The 24,223-nt window shown below is 50.4% G+C and overlaps 12 protein-coding genes across 12 annotated transcripts; 10 read left to right on the top strand and 2 right to left on the bottom strand.

The window, feature by feature from the left end:
- Positions 1 to 99: 99 nt before the first annotated feature.
- Positions 100 to 1,507, bottom strand: CTAM01_16106 (uncharacterized protein; the record flags this gene model as incomplete). Its single annotated transcript, XM_060532099.1, has 4 exons — positions 100 to 127; positions 197 to 425; positions 715 to 862; positions 1,187 to 1,507. The coding sequence occupies 4 exons, from the start codon at positions 1,505 to 1,507 to the stop codon at positions 100 to 102; spliced, it is 726 nt and encodes a 241-aa protein (XP_060373320.1).
- On the top strand, positions 695 to 1,396 carry CTAM01_16107 (uncharacterized protein; the record flags this gene model as incomplete). The annotated part of the gene is made up of 1 exon (XM_060532100.1): positions 695 to 1,396. One exon carries the CDS (start codon positions 695 to 697, stop codon positions 1,394 to 1,396), a length of 702 nt encoding a protein of 233 aa, XP_060373321.1.
- A 255-nt stretch (positions 1,508 to 1,762) lies between the features above and the next one.
- Positions 1,763 to 1,939, top strand: CTAM01_16108 (uncharacterized protein; the record flags this gene model as incomplete). Its single annotated transcript, XM_060532101.1, has 1 exon — positions 1,763 to 1,939. One exon carries the CDS (start codon positions 1,763 to 1,765, stop codon positions 1,937 to 1,939), a length of 177 nt encoding a protein of 58 aa, XP_060373322.1.
- Positions 1,940 to 4,109: 2,170 nt separating this feature from the next.
- On the top strand, positions 4,110 to 5,738 carry CTAM01_16109 (uncharacterized protein; the record flags this gene model as incomplete). The annotated part of the gene is made up of 3 exons (XM_060532102.1): positions 4,110 to 4,934; positions 4,987 to 5,361; positions 5,415 to 5,738. The coding sequence occupies 3 exons, from the start codon at positions 4,110 to 4,112 to the stop codon at positions 5,736 to 5,738; spliced, it is 1,524 nt and encodes a 507-aa protein (XP_060373323.1).
- A 966-nt stretch (positions 5,739 to 6,704) lies between these two features.
- Positions 6,705 to 10,074, top strand: CTAM01_16110 (subtilase; the record flags this gene model as incomplete). Its single annotated transcript, XM_060532103.1, has 12 exons — positions 6,705 to 6,842; positions 6,898 to 7,227; positions 7,292 to 7,355; positions 7,413 to 7,512; positions 7,567 to 7,624; positions 7,699 to 7,755; positions 7,817 to 9,156; positions 9,206 to 9,321; positions 9,374 to 9,476; positions 9,527 to 9,614; positions 9,677 to 9,930; positions 9,984 to 10,074. 12 exons carry the CDS (start codon positions 6,705 to 6,707, stop codon positions 10,072 to 10,074), a joined length of 2,739 nt encoding a protein of 912 aa, XP_060373324.1.
- Positions 10,075 to 10,904: 830 nt separating this feature from the next.
- On the top strand, positions 10,905 to 11,225 carry CTAM01_16111 (uncharacterized protein; the record flags this gene model as incomplete). Its single annotated transcript, XM_060532104.1, has 1 exon — positions 10,905 to 11,225. One exon carries the CDS (start codon positions 10,905 to 10,907, stop codon positions 11,223 to 11,225), a length of 321 nt encoding a protein of 106 aa, XP_060373325.1.
- Positions 11,226 to 11,862: 637 nt separating this feature from the next.
- CTAM01_16112 (uncharacterized protein) lies at positions 11,863 to 12,864 on the bottom strand (the record flags this gene model as incomplete). Its single annotated transcript, XM_060532105.1, has 4 exons — positions 11,863 to 12,024; positions 12,079 to 12,466; positions 12,526 to 12,603; positions 12,671 to 12,864. 4 exons carry the CDS (start codon positions 12,862 to 12,864, stop codon positions 11,863 to 11,865), a joined length of 822 nt encoding a protein of 273 aa, XP_060373326.1.
- A 2,675-nt stretch (positions 12,865 to 15,539) lies between these two features.
- On the top strand, positions 15,540 to 16,457 carry CTAM01_16113 (uncharacterized protein; the record flags this gene model as incomplete). The annotated part of the gene is made up of 1 exon (XM_060532106.1): positions 15,540 to 16,457. One exon carries the CDS (start codon positions 15,540 to 15,542, stop codon positions 16,455 to 16,457), a length of 918 nt encoding a protein of 305 aa, XP_060373327.1.
- Positions 16,458 to 18,033: 1,576 nt separating this feature from the next.
- Positions 18,034 to 19,080, top strand: CTAM01_16114 (uncharacterized protein; the record flags this gene model as incomplete). The annotated part of the gene is made up of 1 exon (XM_060532107.1): positions 18,034 to 19,080. The coding sequence occupies one exon, from the start codon at positions 18,034 to 18,036 to the stop codon at positions 19,078 to 19,080; it is 1,047 nt and encodes a 348-aa protein (XP_060373328.1).
- Positions 19,081 to 19,484: 404 nt separating this feature from the next.
- CTAM01_16115 (uncharacterized protein) lies at positions 19,485 to 20,501 on the top strand (the record flags this gene model as incomplete). Its single annotated transcript, XM_060532108.1, has 1 exon — positions 19,485 to 20,501. The coding sequence occupies one exon, from the start codon at positions 19,485 to 19,487 to the stop codon at positions 20,499 to 20,501; it is 1,017 nt and encodes a 338-aa protein (XP_060373329.1).
- A 160-nt stretch (positions 20,502 to 20,661) lies between these two features.
- On the top strand, positions 20,662 to 22,435 carry CTAM01_16116 (uncharacterized protein; the record flags this gene model as incomplete). Its single annotated transcript, XM_060532109.1, has 3 exons — positions 20,662 to 20,811; positions 20,868 to 22,361; positions 22,418 to 22,435. The coding sequence occupies 3 exons, from the start codon at positions 20,662 to 20,664 to the stop codon at positions 22,433 to 22,435; spliced, it is 1,662 nt and encodes a 553-aa protein (XP_060373330.1).
- A 1,300-nt stretch (positions 22,436 to 23,735) lies between these two features.
- CTAM01_16117 (uncharacterized protein) lies at positions 23,736 to 24,017 on the top strand (the record flags this gene model as incomplete). Its single annotated transcript, XM_060532110.1, has 1 exon — positions 23,736 to 24,017. A coding segment is annotated over one exon (282 nt), but the record flags the coding sequence as incomplete, so codon positions are not given.
- Positions 24,018 to 24,223: the final 206 nt, after the last annotated feature.

A 24,223-nucleotide genomic window follows, 5' to 3' on the forward strand; every position in this document is an offset into this window, starting at 1 on the left:
TCTGATATCCAACTCTCTTAGCCTCTTTGCCCAGCATCCCATCCGCACGCTCTCCCCCACAACGGGACCTCACCGATCGCCGCCCTGCCACGATCCGAGTCAGCGCATGGTCGTACTGTCGCTGGGCCTGCTTCAGTCATATTGTTCAGGTTGATGATAACAAGTCCTCTCAAATGGGATTTTGATTATGTCGAACCTATCGAGCCCTGACCGGCTGGCCCGATCACCACGCTCTGGTGTCATGGTGGTCATGCCGGCAGCCCCGTAGGGATTCTTGGCAACGATATCCATTCCAACCCCTTCGGCCTGGCGAGCGCGCGCATGTGCGCTTCCCCGTGGATGCCATGGAGAGTCATGGGCATGGGCGAGCGGCTTGACAGACGCAGAAGCCGTCTTGCGAACATCCGAGAGCGAAAGTCCAAAGTCTAAGTTGGTAACTGGGGAACATTGTATCATCCACAAGCTTAAACATCTTGACACCAACATTGTATAAGAACACCTTCTTCCCACCCAGAGATTCGGAATATCTTCTACTTGCATCATCAGTCTATTCTCCAATACACTTCCTTCCCCACATTCTTTTCTCAACGAGTCACTCAGCAACTCTTCAGTCTTTACTTTCCAAAGTCGCTCTTTTGCAAAGAACAACCACCCACTTTCCACTCTTTTCAACCAACTACCAACAACCATCAAGATGCGTTTCTCCGTTCTTACCGCTGCCGGCCTCATTGGCGCTGCTGTAGCCGCTCCGGCTCCTGGCCCCGCCCCCCTCAACTTCGACGATGTCATCGTTGTTGGTGAGGACGGCACCCACACTGTCATGAAGGCTTCCGAGTACGACGCTCTTGAGCGCCGTGCCGCCCTTCCCGTTGCTCCCGCCCCCGCCCTCGACGACGTCCTCTCCCGCCGCGGCTGCAAAGAGTCCACCGAAGTCCAGGTCCTGACCGACGAGGAATTCCTCAACTGGGACATTGCTGTCTCCCCCGTCGTCACTGCTGCTGGCAACGACGTCGCCGTCTCTGTCGACAGCGGCTACTCCCTGGCCAACTCCGTTTCCGTCACCGCTGGTCTCTCCACCACCATTGCCAAGATCGCCCTCGGCGTCTCTCTGTCCGTCAGCTACGCAAGGACCTGGACCACCACCCAGTCCCAGAACCTCCGTTTCACCGTCCCCGACGGCCAGTACGGCCTCGTCGTCTCCCAGCCCAACGTCCGCCGCGTCACTGGCAACATCTTCTCTGGATGCACCGACAGCCCCACCGTCGATGCCTTCACCTCCGACAGCTACGCTGACCAGTCCTACGGCAACCTTGCCTGGGTCAAGGGTGTCATCCGCCTTTGCAACAGCACCACCTACCCCGTCCCTTACTGCATCGGCCAGGGTGAGCACAAATAAGTGGCTCGTAACATTGCCACGGCTCAGCCCGCTGCCACCAACGCTCGTGCGGCCATCGATACCCCTAGGACCTGCCGAGAAACCATCTGCCAACTTTGCGAGAGAGCCCATCAAATCTCAGGGACGTCTGGAACGGATAGGAGTTTTGGAGGTCTTCTCTTAGAACCACCGAGGATACGCACGATATAATGCCAATACACCCTTGTCCTTGATACCACATCCCGTACATCTTCTTTGCGAGTTATGCTTGTTCTTTGTCTTGTTTTGTGTATAGAACTGGGAATAGAATTATGGATAGATCTCATATTCAAGCGTTAAAGTTATTTAAGCATCACTGAATACCGTTCAAAGTGAGATCCGTGAATAATGATGGTTGTATTACGGAGTGTTACCTCACAACTTGCACTCGACGATGTGACATTGCTTGCGGGTCTGTTATCGAATCCATTCCCCTTACCTACCAAGGCTGAGACTGTAACCGTATTCGCATACGCTGAGGATATCCGTACGGGTAGGTACCCTTCGTCGTGGGTTCTCAGGTGAAGCCTCAAGTGGTCGAGACTTGGACTTCGCCTTTGAATCTGGGGCTATCCCGAGCAGCGTCACTGAATCATGACAGACAATCACATGAAGATGACTTGAAATATTTCGACCGTGTTCCGAGCTCCGACGATTAATGTTCCTTGCGTACAATCTTTGTGACTTTGACAGGTTGTCTGACTCTTCCTAGCGGTGAATGAAAGCTGACAGTGCTGGGGTCAGTGTCCAGAAGTTTGGGTCGCTAAAAGTGAAGTCATCTCCACTAGATTTGGGCAGAAGTTCCTGTTTGTCACGACGAGCATTCGGTATTCGTATAGGAAACTGGAGAACCCCACGTTCGGGTCAAAATGAGGTGGTCCAGTGATTAGACGTTCCCTTGCCATGATGTCGGCCGGAATTATTCTCGCGCCTGTGGGAGGGCTGGCACGCGCGGCACATGCAATGTACGTGCTACCTTCTGTCCCTCAATCTTGGTCTGGTTCCATTGGGCATGCTTTCATCCAGGACAGCCAAAGGGGGGAGTGGGATGCCTCTCGGGCTACAGAGTCAAGGGTCCTGCGTCTAATGGATCTGCTGGGGTTGGTGTCATCGACCTTCCCCTTTCAAGCACCACATCCGACACCAACTGGGACGCGTCTCCGATGGAAGAGGCTCGATCAAAAATGGTCGCTGCAACCTCACTGTTGTTCGCCGAACATGTTATAAAGCACGACAGCCTCACACCTTTTCAAAGAGCATCCTCGGCCTCTTTCCAGCCTTCTAACCATCTACTTTCATACAATGAAGTCGAATTAGTCAAGCTGACCACACAGCGCTGATCTGTTGTGAGGCCGAGTCAGTTGTTCCCCGCCCGCGGGCACCGACGGGGGTAGCATTGGCCACCGAGAGTCCAATGCAAACGCTGAATAAGCTCACGGAAAATAATACAGTTTAATGAAGAAGGTCTTACCGCGGGAGATGTCGCACGCGCTGTCAAAAGTCAAAACATTGTTCTCTTCACACGTGTACGGCGCCCGCCGGATGCAAGTGATCGGCGGAGGAGAAACTGCCACGACTCAAGGAACTTCATGAAAGGGACCTTTTTTCTGCCTCTTGGTCCGGCCCGCTGCCGGGCCCGAATCTGTCAAAACATCTCGGCCGGACTTTCCGAAGCCCAGACCAAGCTACCGGTTACTTGTTCGGCTTTTCGCCGAAATTTCTGTGCTTTGGGTCCCCGCTTTCCTTTTTCTGAGGCAATCCCGACCGGACGATGCGGAATGCCGTCGTCCGCTTTCACATATTCCAATGCGAAGAAGGATTCATGATAAAAGTGATAAAACATAAAGAGAAAGTATCCGCGCTCGAAGAGCAAATGTCATTCCAAGTGAAGTTCGAAATGCAGAACAGTAAATCATGCCGTATGCGTGCCGACTTTTGACGGTGAAATATGAGGATTCGCAATGAGCACAAGGGGTCAAGAATTGTCACGATTTCGGCTACGTATCAGTAGTCATGTCGAGAGTAGAACTATCTGAGGCCAACATCACACCTATGTAAATGGCTGTAATACACAGCCAATAATGCCTGTTTATCTCGATTGACGCAGATTGAGTCACGTGGTCTTTCACGTGATACTGTATGACAAAGAAGAAGAAGTTCACGAAATATCTCGACATCGTTATGCATACACGCCGATTGGAGTACCAATGTCTTGTGATCAGTGGCAGTGAACGCAGTCTTGATCTTAATGTAGATGTTTCAAACAATGAATATCACCGATTGCACTTTGCTTGATGGCTCCAAACAAAAACCCACAGCGCTCGATGACTTGGATTTCTGTTCCACCATTTTTGACAAGTTGAATTGAGGTTAAAGTTGTGATAAAATAGGCAGCGCTGTTAAATCATACTTTTTGGCCCGCAAATACGTCTGATTGAATGTAATCACACCCGAAAGAACAGAATTAAGTACTCGAACAAAGAGCGTGGCTGTTATCATCTCACGCACGTGATGAAGTTCCTTGACGGGCGCAGAAGTGATCGACGGGTGAGATGACATGCGCGTAACTACTGCGGGGTTGTAACCACCATCGGCTTTGACTTCCCAACTACACACTGCATCAGCGAGTTGTATTGCTACTTCGACACAATTACCTTGAGTCCTTTGAAAAGTAGTCATTTTCCAACGTGTCAACATGCCGCATTTTGCGAAACTGATGCCGAACTACGTGACGGCGACCATCGCCCTATCGTTTGGAGGTTTCCTTAATGGCTATGACACAGGTACCATCGGCTCAGTAGTACACATGGAACAGTTCACGATAACATTCGGACATCTGTCCGCGACCGTTCGAGGGATCACAGTTTCAATGATCTTATTGACGGGCATCATCCCCTCACTGCTCGCCGGTCAGCTGGCAGATAAGTACGGACGACTGCGTATCATATCACCCGGCGCCGCGCTCTTCGCCCTTGGCGGACTCCTGCAAACGACATCTTTTAGCTTGGGCCAGTTCATCCTAGGTCGAGCAGTCAGCGGCGTTGGCCAGGGCATTTTCCTCGGCAACATCGCCGTCTATCTCGCAGAGATAGCTCCCTCCCGCCGGAGAGGTCGACTGGCCGCTTTGCCGCAATTCATGTCAACTCTCGGGATCTGTATCGGATACTTCTCTTGCTACACAACCAGCTCGATTGAAGACAGCACCGCGTGGCGTCTCCCGTACGTGGTTCAGATCTCAGTATCCATCATGCTTGCTCTTGTCTGCCGAGTTCTACCTGAGTCACCACGATGGCTACTGCTTTGGGGCACGACGCAAGAGGCGGTGACGGCTCTTGAGTTGCTTGACTTCGACATGGACGAGGCTCGGCGAGACTTTCTCAACACACCGCAAGAACAGCCTAGTCTTTCCACGAGGCAGAACTTTCTTTTGCCTTTCCGTGGGCCGTACCGGTCGAGGACTTTGTTGGCGCTCTTTATCCTATCGATGATCCAATTATCAGGGATCGATGCAATCACCTATGTATGATACCCTAGTTGTTCTATATCTCTGACAAAGAGACTGACCAAGATAGTACGCGCCCGCATTGTTCGACCAGGCTGGCATCTCACAGTCCAACTCCTCGCTGATCGCATCCGGGGTTTCCTCCATCACGATGCTGGTCGTGTCTATCCCGGCTTCTATCCTAGCCGATAAATGGGGAAGACGAACATCGGCAATCAGCGGTGGAATAATCCTTTCTGGACTTATGATGCTTATGGGAAGCCTTTACGCAGCTGGGGCGGTGGGACCTACAGGAGCTGCTCGTTGGGTTGTCGTAATTTCAGTCTTCGCATTCGGCATGGCCTACTGCGCCACCTGGAATGTCGTCGGAAAGATCTACGCCAGCGAGATTCTACCTGGCAACACCAGAGCCGCAGGAAACTCGATTGGCATGGCGTCTTCATTTGTGAGTGCTGCTCCTCTTTTTCAGTTTTGACGTTACTGACATGGCGTACTTAGTTCACAAATTGGCTAGTGGCTCTCATCACTCCGATCCTGTTATCTGCTTCAGCGTATGGCGCCTACTTCCTCTTCGGGGGCCTGACTGTCATCACGGCGGTTGTTCTGACTGTGTTCATGCCCGAAACTCGCGGGCGATCACTTGAAAGTATACAAAGTGAGTTCAGACGCCCGGTATTCACCAACTTGATGGGGTCGCTTTGTGCTCCGCGGGCTCGGCACCCAAACCCGGGACCCCAGGCAAACTCCGACGCGCCAATCGAGCTACGCCCCCAGGCCTCAGAACCGTCAACGGCTGCGGTATCCTCAAGCGTTGCGGCTTGAACCCTCCAGCCAGATAACCATTGCAGAGGCGAGGTAGGGTACGGGGTACGGTGTCCGACCGCGGCTCAATGGGCTGTCGCATTCACAGGCAAAGTCTCAACATAACGCCGTGAATTCATTTGAGAGCACAAGTAGGGAAGATATGAGACTGAAGATACTCGCACAGTGGGCGCTATCGCCCATCCCACCGGGAAAGATAAAACACAATCGTTCATCTTGAATAAGATTCGCCACAATGTAACCCTTCGTAGACCAATTTACCTTATCTAGCCCACCAATCGCCATAAAGCAATTGCTCAAAACCAACTCACGAATGGAGTAGTAAGCACAATAAGGCAATGCTCGGGTTTCGCACACACAGTCCAATTGAAATAAGGTTCCTCAGAGGCACTGAACCCTCGGTGATAAGGCCAGAGTTATCCGTTCCCGCGGGTGCCAAGAAGCTGAACGAGGAAGGTGGATCAGCACTGAGCCGGGATCCAGCACGCGATCAATTAACAGTTAATGTCAAACTCCCTTACCATAGGCCGTCCCGTGATCTGTCAAGCACGCGACCGAGTCGCGTCGGCATGGGTTATGATAAATACCTAGGGGTGGTTCATCTCATCTCGCGTGATCAGGTCTTTGGTCGTTCATTATCACATCTTGGCAACGGCATTGCGACCTCAATCCAGGCACGCAGTGCCTTGTGATGCACTGTAACCTCGTAAATGTAGTCTGAACAGGGGACTTTCGTGATTATTGCGCAAAATGCGTCCGAAAACGAGCATTATCTTCCTCGGACCTTGAGATCAACAATGGACTGAAATGACCACCACTCCGCGTATTTACGAGGAGTAGAGAAACCAGAGATGTCTGCACTTATATCAAGGTGAGGAAAGCACGGGCTTGAAGGGCGTGACACAGATGAGAGCACCGAGCTTTTGTCCTTTCCTGAACGCCTGCTCGCGCGGCGTCTAGACCACAATGCGGCTGTTTGCGTTCGCCCTTGCACTCCCGCTTGTCAAAGCAGGGAGTGACTCCGCGTTGGAAAGTCGCGAGACTGTCGATTTCGGAGACAACAATCGGCCCATCTCGAAGAGTTTCATCGTGGAATTCGCGCCAGTGAGCATGCGTTCTGTGTTTCCCCAATGAGCTTGCTGTTGACCAGCGTTACCAGGGCTCAACTCAACGCCGAGACGGTCTCGCGTCGACCGATGGTGTCAAAGTCGTCAAGACCTTTGACAACAAGGTCTTTACTGGTGCAAGTGTCGAGACGGAGAGCCACACTCTCGACTCTTTGTTGAGCCTTCCTGACGTCGTGAATGTTTGGCCAAACGCGGCAGTCAAGCTCGACCCTGTGGAAAGCAAGCGTTTGATCCAGGGCGAGGATGTAGCGTACACGACGCACAATGCTACTGGTGTCTCCAAGTTACACGCACAGGGTATCTTTGGAAAGGGGGCCAAGGTTGGCGTTGTTGATACTGGCATATGGTACAAACACCCCGACGTAAGTCTTACTGAAGGAGAGCACCCTGTCCGCATCCCACGCTTATGACTCCTCATCCTTTCAGCTCGGCAATGGCTTTGGACCTGGATTCAAAGTCGAAGGAGGCTATGATTTCGCCGGTGATGGATGTAAGTGGCATAGGGATTTCCGTTTCTTTTCTTGTCGCTAACCGCGGCGCTATCAAGTATGGCCGTATGAGGGCGAAAAGCAACCTGATGAGGACCCCCTCGATCAACAGGGCCACGGCTCCCATGTTGCGGGAATCGTCGCAGCTAAAAGTGCTGGGTAAGTCAGGTACCCATCTCGATTGTTGTCACTATCTGACGAGCTTGCCACAAGATGGTCCGGAGTTGCGCCCGAGGCAACGCTTTACGCCTACAAGATCTTTTCGCAATACGTGAGTCGCATTAGCACTTCGACAACTTGATGAAGATGCAGCCCACAAGGCTAATGCTTGAAAATCACGCCTAGGGTTTCACAGACACTGCGACGATTCTTGAAGCGTTTTTCCGCGCCTATGACGATGGAGTAAGCGCTGACCCTGTCAGAACTACAGTACCTGTTACAGTGTCGCTAACCTTTGGACCAGGTGGATATCATAACAGCCAGCGTCGGCTCCAATATCGGGTGGGCCACAGAGGTCTGGTCGGTCATTGCATCTCGATTCGTAGACGAAGGCATCGTCACCGTTGTCGCGTCCGGCAACGTTGGCACAGTCGGACCGTTCCTGAGCAGCACCGGCGCGACTGGCAAAAATGTGCTTGCTGTAGCCTCAGTTGACTCTCAGACGTTCCCTGCTTTCCCGTTCGACGCCACCTTCTCCGGAGTCAATGGGGGTAGCGAAGAGACGGCGAGATATGGATTCATACCTCCCATTAGCTACGATCCCTTCCCCGCGACAGTCGTGGATGTCCCAATCGTTCCATTCTCTCTCGATACCAACGCCACGACTGATGCCTGCGAGCCGCTTGAGCCTGGCTCTCTGGACTTTACAGGCAAAATTGTGCTCGTCAGACGTGGTGGCGCCGTGTCCTGCGACATCCACACGCAGCAAGAGAATCTAGCTCCTGTCGGTGGTACGCTTGTTTTAGTTTACAATGACGACCGCCCGCTCAGCTACCCCGTGATTGGGAACACGAACAGCACCGTTGGGTTCATGACCAGTTTTGCAGGAAAGCAGATCGTCGAAGCAATCAAGGCTGGCCGCAACGTCACAGCAGATTTCTCTGTCAACCACGGACTTCCGGTCGCGCTGACATACTCCCTCGGCGGTGATCCGAATTATTTCACCAACATCGGGCCATTGTACGATCTTCAGATCAAGCCCGACATTGCTGCACCAGGAGGCAAGATCTACAGTACATGGATCGACGACTCATACACCATTCAGAGCGGCACTTCCATGGCTGCACCGTACATTGCCGGGGTGGCCGCACTGTACGTCTCCGTCTACGGCGGGCGTAACACGCACCCTAGTGGAAATGCCTGGGCAAAAGACCTAGGCAAGCGTATCATTTCCAGCGGCATCAGTGTTCCTTGGGCTGATGGTCTGACCGAGACCGACTACGGCCACTCTGCTAGTGTCGCTCAAGTCGGAAACGGCTTGGTCGATGCTTTCAAGGTGCTCAAGTACAAGACCGTGATCGACTATGAGAAGATTGCACTGAACGACACCCGCTACTTCAACCGGTACCATGAGATTTCCGTCACCAACAATGACGAAGAGGCAGTGACCTACAAGTTTTCTGCGGAGGACATCGTCTCGGCCGACATCCTTGGGTGGTACGCAGCTGACCGGGTTATCGCCAACCCTGCTCCTGGAACCAAGAGGGTCAAGGAGTTCTTTGACATGATCCCCGAGACGCGCGCGCCAGAAGTCAGCTTCCCCGCGGAATTCACGTTGCAATCTGGAGAAAGCAAGACAGTCTCGTAAGTTCCGGAACTGTTTTATAGCGGCTTGCGCTGATACTTCATCCAGAGTGAACTTCAAGAACCCAGACACCCTTGGCTGGAACGCGTCTGGACTCCCCCTGTACAGCGGTCGTGTTCTCATCTCTGGCAGCAATGGAGAGTTTCTCTCTGTCCCATATCTGGGTTCGTATTTTTGAGGACTTTCGACTCTTCATTCCGCTGACTGGCTGATCAGGTCTCGGTGGTGACCTTCGCAAGGAGGTCACGCCGTTGGAGGAAACCAATTACGCTTTCTTGATATCAACAACTTCGAACACTCCAGTCGCTAGCAAGCCATAGTGAGTCAGTTACCTACAACTAAATGCGCAGCGATGTTGATCCCGTCCAGCTTTACTTTCAACCTTAGCCTGGCGGCTCAAGATTTCCCAAGGGTCATTAGCAAACCGATTTACGGCATCAAGGAGACTCGTTGGGATGTACGTCACGACTAGTCAAGGTGCTAGAAGTATCATGTTCATCAGACTAATCTGCGTACTAGGTTTTCGAGGCGGGATGGACGGAACGAGAGTGGAAGTATCCCCCAGTGCCCGGAGAAAATGGCCACATTGGTACCATCGCCTCCTGGGTTGGGTCCGGCAGGGTAGAGGCCATCGACACCAGTATTTACGACCCGAATGAGACATTTACGTATCCGATCATGGATCGCAACCGAAATGGTGCTTACGAACAGGATGAGCACTGGTGGTTCGGAAAACTCGGCAACGGAAGCCAAATCGCTGTTGGCAATTACACGTACGTGACATTCTATTTCCAGAACCTGTCTAACCCCGAGCTAACTCATTCAGGCTTCGCTTTGCGCTGTTGAAGCCGTTTGGTGATCCATCGCACGCGGACAATTGGGAAGTCCTTCATATACCGGAAATTTCTGTACTGTGACACTCCTACATTCTGAAACGGCATGTGGCCAGCAGTGGAGTAGACTACACTACCTTCCAAAAGGCCTCAACGAAACTCCTTAGTACGCTTGCATTTACCATTCCAATGGCGCATAGTTCTTCTTTTGTCCCTTGAATGCCACCGTGAAGTCAATTCGCGCATTGTGAAAGGTTGATCATGAACCTCTACGGGAAGGATCATGACACTTGGAAAGTGTAATGCTGGCTAAACCAAGAGAGGCGAAAGACTTCAAACCCTTACGAGTGACTTTTATGTTATCAAATAACTTCCCCCCCTTCTTCGTTCACGTGCCTCTGAGTGGTGAGATCTCCAGTTGACATTCCTATGGGGAAAGATCCCCACATTGCCGCATTATTCTTCTTGCAGAGGCTCTTCTGTTCAGGAAGTGTCATCGGGTTCTCTCAAGGTAGAGAGGCCAAAGTCGCACCATGGTCTTCACACCCAGCCAGTACGTTGCAACTGAAATTGGCCATTAAAGCTTGCCAGGTATCTGCCCAACAAGGTTATTTCTTCGATGGAAAAGGTAAGCCGTTGAGGTAGATATGCCGCGAATCCCACCGAGGTAAGTGCCGAGGCTTTCGGAAAGGACCTGATGCCTATCTGTAGTCGTCGAATCCTGAGCCTCTACTTGGTATTATTAGACCTTTTGCAGCCATTTACCATTCCTTAACTCTTCCTCAACAAAATTACTCTCTCTTCGGTTCGTAGGTCTTCAATACACAAAATGGAGATCCCACCACTTTCAACTACCGTCGTGCTACATCCTCCCAGCGTCACCCGGCACATCCGACATCGGCCCGATCAACTTTATGTTTGGGGCTTCTATTTTACTGGACAACCTACCGCGACCAGGCCTTATGGGAGCGCTACATCACATATTTACGCGAATGCATGCTGGGAGACATATCATACAATGCAAACGCTACCTATATTCGGCCCTACCATCGCCTGTCAATAATCGAAGACCCAGAACTCGACGGCATGTCGATCTGGAATGTCATGCTGCGGTTCCAAATTTTGGGCTGAAGGTCTATCTCAAAGTGCCGACCCTGAGCAAGAAATTCCGATTGTTGGAAAACGCGACCACAGTCGTTTCGGTTACTGCCTCATTGTCGACGATGACTATTTAAGATCTTTCGAAGCGCAGACCGGGAAGCCCGCCATCAACAGCCTCTACATCAAGGCCGTTGATTGCCGGCCATTTGCTCGTCACTCCTCAGATGATGAAGGCCATGACACAGGCAGCGGTAAACATGATCAAGAGGATGAGGACTCGAGCTGGATGCTTGTAAGCTGTGATTTTTTTTTGTTCTCTCTACGATATGCTAGACTCTGGATTTGAGTGGGAAAGGCAATCTCGCTCTGTCCTGTACCCAGCAAAGCGCCCATGGGACGGCTGAGAACTCAGCACTAGGGGTAATAACCTGATAGTCGTCTTCTTTTCGTCTTTGTAGTCGTCATTGTGGTCGTCTTCATGTTCGTTTTTATGATCGTTGCTGTCGCCCAGGGGCCCCGCCGAGTATCGGCTTATTCCCCTTAAAATACTATACGGAGGCAATTGATGTTGAAACATAGATCAATATGACGTTTATGGCATTCACGCAGGGAATCTGTAACGTGAAGAAAACAAGATATGCTATAAAACTAAAACATTTCGTAAGTATTTCGCTTTATACGTAAAACCTCCAACACTTCAATCACTATGGTCCTAATTCCCATAGCAATGTTTCTTGAAGTCTTCATGGTATCCTCGTTGCAAATTATCCGTTAAACATCCGAGCGGCTAAGAAGCTGGTGTGGTTGTCGGGCGATAGTTGAGATCAGATCCGCCATCAGCATCTCAATCACAAGTTTGACACTGTATGCGACTGGATGAGTAATGGCGTAAAGAAAAGGGTTGGGAAGAGACATCATAACGATGATGAGAATCTGATGCAGCTTTCAGCACGGATACACATGCAAGAATCGAAGAGATGAACTCACATCCATGGACAAAGAGACTGAAACGGCTGCGACATTGCAGTTGAACAATAGCCAATACTTTGTGAGACCTCCGGCAATCAATTCCCGTCGCACTTTGCGGAGGAAAATTGCATTCAGAGTAAGATCCACGATTAGATAGATGATCTTTTCCATGCGATCCCAGATCTCATTGATGCGCACAAATGGTTCCTTTTGTGTCAAGCGCGCTGGGATCCATATGCAGGCAACCGAGATATTGATGATGCCGACTATGACGAGCAAGGAGATCTTCATGACTTTCACTCTGCTTTTGTCAATTATGACGAGGCCCAGGCGATTTGCGATGATTTGGAGGGCTAGCTGCGTCTGCAACGTCCATAAAATGCAACTTCCAAAGAAGAAGCCAAAGCTAGACTCAAGGGTCAGCTACTTTATCCTGATCCTTGTGGATCGATGTCAGTGTCTTACGTTCCTAACAGATCACCTCGAATGAACAGCCAGTTGATGATGGCTTGGAGCAGATTGGCAATAAGTAGGACCCATATCCTTTCAACTGTTATCACTGGCGATCGCTGCAACGAATTTGACTTGAAAATAACGAAGTGATACTCACATCCACACATAAAGGTTGAAGAATGAGTTCGTTTTCATGTAGATAGAAACTGTCTGCTGTGAGGCTTTTACTGCAATGAGTATTGTGAGACCAATTGTGATGCCAAAGTAGATACTTGGTATTTCGAGGGAGTAGACGGCCGTGCCAAACGTCTGGGCTCCCATCGTCGCTTCAACATCAACAGTGATGGCCATGTTGACAGAAACTGATGAGTGTGTGAAGTTGCCGGGAATTGATGAACGGTGTTTCATCAGCGCTTGGCGAACAAAGAGGCCGATGATCACGTCCAGCGGGATCGCCACTTATATGTAAGCCCGCCTACTGGCCGGACGACGATCGCAACCGGCGCCTTAGTGCCGTCTCTAGCACGTTGATTCGCGGGGTTGGTTTACCGCTAGTTCAATGTGGCAGACGCCAAAACACATGCTTCCTGCAATGCAGGTATTTTAATCCCACGATGGTAATGACTCGAGTTCTACAGTCGCCAGGTCTCGATGGTGTTTTCACGCAATTCAATGTTGTGCAGACATCGATTCTACCACACTCGTGGAAGAACAGCACAAGTTCTCGACTCCGTACTCTGAACATGAAAAATTCTGAATACCCAATGCCTCTGAGTACCTTCTCTTGATAGTATTACTCTCGTAACCTGTCGTCATCTACAGCGGTGTCCGGTGAACCATTGAATTTTGCTCGGTAATGATTGAGGTCATGCATTCTCGAAATCGGCAGAGGCCGAGAAGCGATAATTATCTTCATACCGGGCAAAATGTCTAGTCTATGACGGGGAATAATGCGAATTGATATTCCGGGCCCGAGATCCCCGCTCAGTTGATACATGATGTCCATAGTACCGTCACCTCGTTTCTTGCGTGATTGTTGCAAGAACAATCTACCGCCTTGGTGCACGTAGATAGGTCACATCATGGTGACGAGACTCAGAGCGGTCTAGAACTCCAACTACGCGAAGCTCCCCCAAGGATTCTTATCACTCATGGCACCTAGCTATATCCCCCCGTAAGGATTGGTGTGACCGGCATAGAACGTGGCCAAAACCCTGCCACGTTCTGCACCCAAGTCTTGGGAGACACGGCTAGAAAGGGCCGAAAGAATACTTTGGTCGGCGACGATTGGACAACTTTGATAGCTTCACATTGCTTTTTTCTTCTTCCCTCGTATAAGGTGGCTTCGGGGCGCTGCCTTTCGAAGCAGGCCACCGGACCTGGATCCGAAGACGTGGAGTCGGTGAGACGGTTAAAGTAGGATCCAGGTAGACGGTACACTTATCTTTGGAGTCAAATGACAGGGGTAATTCATAACCATGAGATCAGAATCACCTTTTTCTAGAATGAGCTGATTTCGATGGCGAGATGCGCCTGTGACAATCGAGCGAAACGAATTGGAGATGATGCTCCATGGTAACAGGTCTCACGGGAACTAGCGGCACCAGCTAGCGACACCAACTAGCGCGATATGAGAAGTGATAATGGCTGGATGAAACAGCGAGAGCATTCGAAGCTCAGAAGTCTCGATTTCGGTAGATCTCCGACCGGTGAGAGTGGGATCTAGAACAACTGCCCGACCTACTTGGTGACTGGATCGGATAGGCTGAAAATGCTTCAAATCAGCGTGAAGGGGTAGCAAGGTTGGGGAACGTGTCATTGCACTTTGAGCAATTCTTCCAAATCACTGATGAGCAATGAGTCGTCCCTTGGCAAGATAGAACGGAGGTCAGAGAAGGGGACGAATCTATGAGAGAGCCGAACGCTACCGGTCGGGGTGAAGCCAAGAGGCTGCGCGAGTCTCGACGTCGCATCAAAGCTGCAGTAAACAGAGCACTGCCTCGATATGTACCAACAACGAAGACGTGACATGTTGCCATATCTGATGTGTGTTTAGCTGTTGATCAAAATCATTCGATATCACTTGACAATTACGGATTCATGTCATTAGTATGTGTTGCAGACATCGAGGTATGTATGCACGTACGTACATAATTAGAACAATGAACACCACTCCTGAGTCTTGTTTGCCCCGGGCAAGAGGCTTTTCGACCATGGCAATGGACCAGCGTAGCCCTCCCCTAGCGATGTAAGCGAGAGTCTTTCTCTTGGAAAGACACCCTCCACACCCATTCTTTTTGGTAAATGTAACCAGCACCTTGACACGTGTGAGCTGGAAGGATATCAAAGGGTAGATTGCATTCCTTCGAGCCGATAGACAAGGGACCATTCCACATTGATGCATGCCAATAGCACGTCAACATCGCGACCATAGACGCCTTGGCGCGCAAGACATCTTTATTCTGCCAACGGTCCAGACTTTGGGGTCCCCGAGGGCTTGCAGAGACTCGCTTGTGTTACAACGCCTCGTAGCACCGACCAGATCGGCGGTGAAACTTGAGCAGTATTGTCCCATTGGCAGTCGGCCCTGCTCGGGCTTCCGCGCAAACTTCCTTTCATCTCGAGGCTCTTAGTGCCTGTCTCATTCCCTTTACCGAAAAGCCCCGCGCCCTGTTTGCTCTCTGGAATCCATCGAGAGGCGCGAGGCGGGAGCACCAGCTAACAATACTTCTTTCTCATCTATTGCCTAGCTTGGTAGACACAATAGATGTTTGGGGGAGCTCATATCTATAGGAGTTTGCATCGTGTAACTACTCGTTCTTTCAAACTTTGTTCTATGCAATGACAATGAAGAACCGTTGTGAAGCCCACGGCAAGTATCGTGAGCGATTGGACAGTTTACGGCGTCAAGCATATGAGCGCCGCCGGCTACTTTGCTTCATAATAGCAATCGCCCAGTCATGAAGTTTCAGTCTTGATCGAAACAACTAGAATTCAGATGCACACATCCTTCCTCCGATTTCAATATGTTGTCCATAGTCGTCGTGATTTTCGCTACTCTTACCGCTGCGCAAAGCACACCCTGGCCCACGTTCGGCAACTGGACCGAGGAATTCGACGGTCACCCATACATCCTCTCAGGCCCAAAGACCCTAGGAAATAAAATCGACTTTGAACTCGAGCGATGTCACTTCGTCCTCAAACTACTCAACGAGCGCACACACATCCCAAACAGCCAGATCCCGCTCCCAACCCCAGGCTCCCTCTGTATGGACATCCTCGCCAAACGGAAAGCTTCCATCGGCGACCGGGGCTTTCTCGAGCTCTTCTCCAAAGATATTGAAGATGCCAAACAGTTCTGGTATGACGTCAACTCCAATTCCACGCTACAGGACCCAGCCACGTGGAAATCGGTCGAGTGTCGTGCCCTTGTACCACTTCCCAATGTCAACGCCTGGGCCTTTTCGACGTGGTCTGCCTCACCTCTCGCAGATGCTGCTAATAATCGCGGCAACGCGGAGCACTATTTCAAGAAGTCTACTTACGCTGGAGGAGGAGCGACTGGCACATCGCGGATTCTGGAGAGCTGGGGCGGGGTGGAGACCAACTTTAGTATTCCCAACTACAGCCCACGAACGTGTGCGCAGAGACCGATGGTGCGATTGCTACCCGAGTTTCGACTCAAGGCTTGCGGTGACAAGAATCTTATCGACGGCAAAAATACCCGATTTGGGGTGTTGAATATTGCCGTGAGGGATATCAGTGTGGCTGGGAAAAGGTATCTTGATATCTATGCCTCCGTGTGGTATGGCAGCGCTATCCCGGAGGAGCACCTTGAGGCAGAGAGGCAACATATCATTATTGAGATTGTCAACTTGAGTTTGAAAGCTCAGGAAGATGTGCAGAGTGGGATATTCAGAGTTCCGGCGCCTTCAGGATCTTGAGATCTGCGCTCGGGAGGGTAACGAAGTACTCGAGCATGGTGTCTTTGAAGTCTCAACTAGAGAGATCGTTATAAAGTTGTGAACATTTAGTATGCGGCGACGTTCTTAAATGATATGCGAGTAATCTTCCTTGAGGCCGAGTTACGGTGGTGCAAATCCTGATTATCCCAAACTTCGCCATGGTCCTCGGCCCAATGTCCAACGTACATATCAGCGCCAACGAACCCGCCCAAAGCAGCTCCATCGGCTTAGAAGTGATGTGCGGCAACATTGGTAGCATCGTCTCCACCTAGTCATACTTGCCATAGGGCCCAGGAAACTATCGCGTCGGTAACAGTCTCGACCTAGACGCGGCCAGCATGACCTTCGTTAACCTTATGGTATAGTTCCAGACGAATAGGATACATGGAATAAACGTTGCGAGGACCGTAATATTGTGGAGGACTCAGTGGGCATGTAGGAGGAGGAGACGCAGTGCCTGGAATGGAAGCAACCTGCTTCCAGATGGAGGACTTGAAGTGACTTGATAGAAAGCATGGGCGAGACGGAAGCGGCGAGCGGCGAAGGAGCTGATTGGACACTGTCATGGATGATGCATGAATGTGATCAATAGAGATCTGGTACATAAATGCCTGCCTGACCCGTGGCTCAAGTCTTCCTGTCTGATGTGGCTTCGTTGTGGACGTTTCTCAGTGCCTCGTTGTCTGCTGAAAGTGTGTGTTATTGTGACTGCCAAAACTATAACAACAAACCACACAAATCAACGCCAGTAGCCTTACTTGGATAACCATCCACAATTTTTGCACATTTTATTCGGTTTGTTCCAACTCGACCCCCTTATTCGCACCTCTGAGCCGATGAACGTTTCCTGGACTTGCGACGTGCTTTTCCGGAAGACACCACGTTCCTTGCCAACATGCTCGATGTTGGTCCATCATCCCAGGGACCCTGGCCGCCTTTCTCGAAGCTGGAATAACCAAGGCTGATCATGAATCTCAAGGCGTGGACGGGTGACCAACAAGTCTGTTCGGCGGCAAGAAGGCAGGGATTGGCGCTTGGCATGCACAAGGACTGGGTCCCGCTGGGCATTGCTTCGGGGTGGGTGGGAGTCGTTCCCGCCACTCATGTCGTTCCGCGTATGAGGAATAAGCAGGCTATGTGATGATCACGGCGGCTAACTCAAGGTCAGAGGGGCGAAAGCAGACACGATGCACCATCGCAAGTTTGACCTCAAAGCTCTATTATCATGGAGGAGGAGCTGAAAACGCCAGACATGTTGTGGTCCGTTCGTCAAAAGATAGGGCGGGCTGGCGGGCGCTGCATGCATATGCAATCACCAGTGGTACACGTGAACGGCTAGAGCCGCAGGGAGGATCCCCATCTCGTCGCTGTTGCGAGGCTGTCAGCAGAACCCCGCGTTTTTCCAGAACTTTGGCACAACTCTTCCTTGAGCATACTCGATTTCTTCGGGCTTTGCTAGTGGCATGAGACAAGGTGCATGCTTTCCACAGATTACGTCGTTCGCGAGCATCTTCATCTCGGATTCCTACGAAGAGGTCTCTCCGACACATATTTCATGCAGATGAGCGTCACGAAGTCCAGCGCGGCGTCCGCGGGCGGAGATGGGATCAGTGAAGCTGAGGACAAAGAATCGTACACCGTCGGGTGGATTTGTGCTCTCCCTCTGGAGATGGCCGCCGCAGAACTAATGCTGGACGAAATTTACGACGACGTTCAATTCGAGCAAGATGATGGTGACCACAACAGCTACACTCTAGGTCTCATGCAAGGCCATAGAGTAGTCATCGCCTGTCTGCCGAATGGTGTTTACGGAACAAACCCGGCCGCCACAGTTGCTAAAGACATGCTCCGGACTTTCAAATCTATTCGATTTGGTCTACTCGTCGGGATCGGAGGCGGAGCGCCATCGTCAGGTCATGATATTCGACTTGGCGATATCGTCGTCAGCAAGCCTACTGGCACCAGTGGAGGTGTCATCCAGTATGACCGGGGGAAAAAAAGAAAGCTTGAGGAGTTTGAACGGACAGGGTCGCTCAATGCGCCGCCCACGGCGCTTCTGACAGCTCTCAGCAGCCTCCAAGCTCGTCACTTACGCGGTGCCAGCAAGACCCCTGGGTTCCTTTCCGAGGCGGTAGAAAAGATCCGAAAAGCATCATTTCGACAGAAGTATACTTATCAGGGCAAATCCAACGACCGCTTGTTCCGAACAGAGTACGAGCATGTCAACGCCGGCTCTAGCTACAATGATTGCGATGGCTGCAATAATTCGCAAATTGTGGAGCGACTCGATCGAGACGACGCTGACCCAGTGGTTCACTACGGTAACATCGCCTCGGCAAACCAAGTCGTGGAGAATAGTGAGACCAGAGATCGACTGAGCAAGGAGCTTGGGGTGATTTGCTTTGAGATGGAGGCGGCAGGACTGATGCAAGACTTTCCCTGCCTGGTGATTCGTGGCATCTGCGACTATTCAGACAGTCACAAGAACAAAAAATGGCAGGATTACGCCGCTGCAACCGCGGCGGCATATGCGAAGGATCTTCTATCAAGAGTGCTTCCCAGCAACGTCAAGAAGGAGAAGCTCATAGCTTTTGGCAAGTAGCCCTGTTCCTTGATATACGTCGGAGAATTATGTGATAAAAAGATCAACCTGATTAAAACGCACATAACAATCTCTCTTGAAAGAGTACGGACTTGTTAATAAATGACATTCTAGATCCTCAAATGCATGCCCTGCTTGGTGAAACGAAAGAGGCCATATCGCACCAAACAAAACAACAAAAGAGGCGCCATGAAGATGGCAAAAGTGAAGAATGTCTTCGCGAACTCTTCCAGACGAACCCCAAAGATGATAGGGAACGAATAATTCGTAGAAAGGATAACACTCCTACACTTTTCAAATCATCATACGAATGGATCCTAAATGTTGAGGAATTCCGACGCTGGCGGACCGACCCTGAAAGCCGCCGGCTCTGGCTCAGAGGGGACCCAGGCAAGGGAAAAACGATGCTTATTTGTGGTATCATTGAAGAGCTGGAAAAAAGCGATCCGCGTCCGCTATGCTACTTTTTCTGCCAAGCTACAGTGCCAGCGTTGGATAACGCAACGTCCGTCCTTCGGTCCCTAGTTCTTCAACTGGCTCAGAAGTATCCCTGGCTCCGAAACCAGGTCTTGGCTGAGTATGAGAAGGGTGGAAAAGCTCGTTTCAATGATCACAACGCTTGGGGCACTATGTATGAGCTGCTCAATTCTATGCTCAGTGACCCACAATTGGATGGCGTTTTGTTGATTGTGGATGCGCTCGACGAATGCACGACAGATCGTCCCAAGCTGCTTCAGTTCATCAAGAATCTCTCGACAATTTCCCGCGCTAAAGTCATTATCTCGAGTCGAAAGTGGACCGAGATTGGCGAGGTGCTCGGCGAGGAGGATACAAACGGGTCTGCTATTACCCTCGAATTACACGACGATCTGATCTCCAAAGCGGTTCATTCGTACATCGACCGAGAAGTTGAACAGCTGGCTAGCCGCAAAAAGCTCGACGAAGAAACCTGCTCGAAAATCCGAGTATATCTGAGAAATCAATCACAGGACACGTTTCTCTGGGTCTCCTTAGTTTGTCAAGCTTTACTTGATGGCAATGTCAAGAAGCGTCACGTCATGATGGTGCTTGAGACATTTCCACCTGGACTCAACGCGTTTTATGAGCGAATGATCAACTCCTTGCCCTCCCTAGAGGAAGACTTGTGTAAAGAGATACTGTCAGTCGTGTCGATCTTTAAACACCCTCTCACGATCAAGGAACTTCTTCCTCTCCTCCAGTCACATTTCAGTGATGATACGGAATCTTTGCAGGAAGTCATCGAGTCATGTGGGTCTTTCTTGAAAATACAAGCAGGAAAGATCTACTTTGTGCATCAGTCGGCTGTGGAATTTCTGGCAAGCAGTGGTTCAAAGCTTCCCACTGTTGCAGAGCGACACAAGTCCGTTTGTTTTTGGTATCTCTATGGACGTCCTCAATAGACCTGGGAATCTGAAACGCGACATCTATAGTTTGAGAGAGCCCAGTACAGGCGGAGCGGAAATCCGTATCCCTGAACCTAACCCTTTGTCTGCTTTGCAGTACTTTTGCACCTATTGGGTTGACCACTTGGCTGATAGGGTCTGTGAGGAAAGGATAGCAATGGGAAAGGCAACGTCACAAGAGGCCCGTGTCATTTCCGAGGTTAACACCTTCCTCAGGAGAAAGTTTCTCAACTGGATAGAGGCACTGAGCCTCCTTCGCCATATGCAACAGGCAATACAAGCCATCCAAAAGCTTGAGGTTCTGTTCGTAAGTCGAATTTCGTTATATTAGTATACCATGTTTACTGACTAAATGTGGTATAGAACCAAAGCCCCAGCTCAATCGACCAAGGTCTATCAGCTTTTACTCATGACGCGAATCGATTTCTACTCTATCACAGAGTGGTCATCGAAAACACCCCTTTACAACTGTATGGTTCGGCTCTGCTGTTTAGCCCTGAACAGAGCGTTGTGAAAGAACAGTTTAAGAATGAAGCGCCTGACTGGGTTACAATTACGCCTGGCCTAGAACCAACATGGAGCGCGTGTTTGCAGACGTTAGAAGGTGACAGAAAGTGTCAAGGGGCCGCTTCCACAGTAGCCTACTCCCCCGATGGGGAGTGGCTTGTCACTCGTTATGTCGACGGCACTGTAAAGCTTTGGCATGCGAAGAGTGGCACCTGCACGCACACAGTCAGTATCCACGGAGAGAAGGATAGACTATCCAGTGTGGGCATGGGACCGCGTGGATCAAAGTCGGTGGCTTTTTCAGCAGACGGCAAATCATTTGTATCATGCCTCTTTAACGGTGTCGTGAAGGTCTGGGATAGAGACACAGGCCGTTGCACCCACCAGCTTGAACCACATTCATCTAACGCCGACGCAATGACCATCTCGTCAGATGGGTCCACGGTTGCATTGTATGATCAAGGTCGTATCGTCATTCGGAGTACGAAAGGAGAATTTTCTACTCGCACCATCGAGTGTCATCCTCCACAGGGTGAAGTTCACTCCATAGCGTTGAACGCAAATGGCCAGTGGATCGCTTTAGGATCAACAAATCATCTACTCGGGATTTTCGATGTATCGACAGGGGGGTACCAACAGATATCCACGGATCACCGGACAGTTACTGTGGCTTGGTCGCTGGGTGGAGCCTGGGTTGCGTCAGGTGGCAGCTCCATCGCTGAAAGGTGCTCCATTGTGGAGATCTGGGAAAGACGAACTGGAAAGTCGGTTCTGAAGATCAAATATGAGGAACCAAACTGGCCAGAGTGGACAGACGTTCCCGTCTATATGGATATATCAGCCGACAAAAGGTTCCTAGCAGCAGGCTCTCGACTCGACATATGCGTGTGGAACACGTCAACTCGTGCTTTGACGTGGGTGATGTCCGATTCCCACATGGACGAAATATACTCAATATGCTTTTCACCAGACGCTCAGCGAATCGTTTCGGCATCCTATGCATCAACAATCAAAGTCTGGGACTTATCAATCATCGGAGAGGCCGTACCCAACTTTCCAGATGATCAACCGAGAAATTTAGTCTGTGCCGATGAGGATCACTTCGCGGCATATTATCCCGAAATGAAGAAGATCAGACTTTGGGGCAGACGACCCAATATGCCGGAGTCAACGTTCTATGAGGAGCATGTGTCTGCTATCGCACTCTCTCAAGACAACCAGCAACTTGCATTAACTACTTTCAATAAGACCACGATCACGATTTGGAACATGAGTACCCGCGCTATCACGATCAAAGTCTGTGGTCGTACAGAGCACATCTGCTTCGATGCGCGTGACTCTGAAGAGAGCGTTTGCCAACGAAGACATTGGGACGATGAAGTAGCTGATGACGACTACGTCGAAAGACAAAGAAAAAGGTCTAAGAGAATGCCTGAAATTGACTCTTTGACCTTTGGGAATGCGTCTCAGCTTTTTTCAAGTTTGGGGGGTTTGATAAAGATCTGGAAGACATCTAACGGCAGCTGCTCGCACACCATCGCCTCCGGCCATAGCTTTGCTACAGATATCACTCTTTCGAGCCAAGGCCAAAGATTTGCTTGCCTAGCATCTGATGTCCAAGGGATCTGGAAAGTTGTCATCCAGGTCTGGGACGTTGTTACAAAGCAGTGCATTTCAACGCTTTCTTTGGTATACCCTTCAAGCTGCTATATCAGATCTCTGAGCTTCTCAGCAGATATGCAACAGCTTGCGTTTTCTTTCTACGAAATTATAAAAGGCTCTCTATGTTATTTTGTAGCAATTCTTTTATGGGACCTGAAGTCTGGATCTCTTATACGTACATTCATAAGCGACAAAGTTGAATCCATCGGAGTAAGGTTTGACACCAGATTTGTTAATCGTTTACATACTGAGTACGGCTTTATCGATATAAGTAACTCTCTGGGTGTGAGTAGCTCGGATTCTATCCACGCAGGCTCTAGAATCTCAGGAGAAGACCTGGAACAAACACTAGATTCAGAGAGGTCGGAAGCAATGCCCTTCTTCCGCGGGTATGGTCTCAGCCGCGATCGAGAATGGATCGTGCGTGACGGGAAACGGTTGTTATGGATCCCTCCAGATTTCAGACGCCCTGATGATGTCGACGACATCATTCCCGGTATAGATGGATTGAGTATCATATGGCTGAGAGGCAGCCGAGACCCAGTACGAATGTACTTTACAGAATAAGGCTAGATTACTTGTTAGAAGAAATTGCTCAGAAAAGCACCTGAGTTAATGATAGGTGAAAGCCGAGATTGCTTGCACTCATCCTGCTCACCTCGCCCACCCTAATTATACCGTCCTCGAGGCGGCGGATGATCTGGCTATATTGCTAGCTCCAGAATCTCTAAAACCTTCGGGCCGGCGGACGTCCCACGGCGTGACTCATCAACAGCCTTCGATGCGATGAACACATATAGTTAAGTAAGTAACAAAGAAGGTGCAGCGATAAAGGATTAAATGTAACACTCCGCCTTTATCTATTTCTCTTTCATTCTGATTTCCAATATGACGTCTCGAGACCAAGCACCCGCGGTGATTCAGCGCCGTCCGCTTAACACCTCACCATCAGCCCGTCTAAACTCCTACAACCACCACGAATTAGCTCCATGGCTCGAAGAGACGGGCTATTTGGCTCCTTCGTATCTAGGCCAGAGAGAGAAAGAAATCGCACGATTCAATATGAGTCGCTGGTTGGCGCCGCAAATTCAGGAGTGCATGCTTAATCCACCTGCAGCAATCCACCACTTCACCAAAGCTGAAGTCCGCCGACTTTTAGGAATTGCAGCTGGACTAAACTACAATTTGGCGAAAGCTGAGAAGAGCCAGCCTCTGAGTGGACTGGCAGCAGAAATGGAGCAAAAACCTAAGAGTCTCCAGGACGCCACATCGGCTGGGTATTTCATTCGTATAAGTCACTGCAGCCCCAAAGACGCTGATGGAGGAAATCTTCAACCTGTTAATAAGTCAACATACCCACTTCCTGGCACCCCCCTGTTTCTGGCACCCACAAAAACGCGAAAATCCACCACAACCCAATGCCCACCCCCAACCTCCTTTTATCACAACATTTTCAATTCGCGTCCAAATGGGCTCATCTTTTGCACATGTCTTCTTCTATATATAATGCCTCAATATACCGAAGATCAGCTTCGTCAGGCTCTCGAGGA

This window comes from Colletotrichum tamarilloi (assembly GCF_030869305.1).
Source record: "Colletotrichum tamarilloi strain Tom-12 chromosome Unknown Scaffold_197.1, whole genome shotgun sequence".
Lineage (NCBI taxonomy): Eukaryota > Fungi > Ascomycota > Sordariomycetes > Glomerellales > Glomerellaceae > Colletotrichum > Colletotrichum tamarilloi.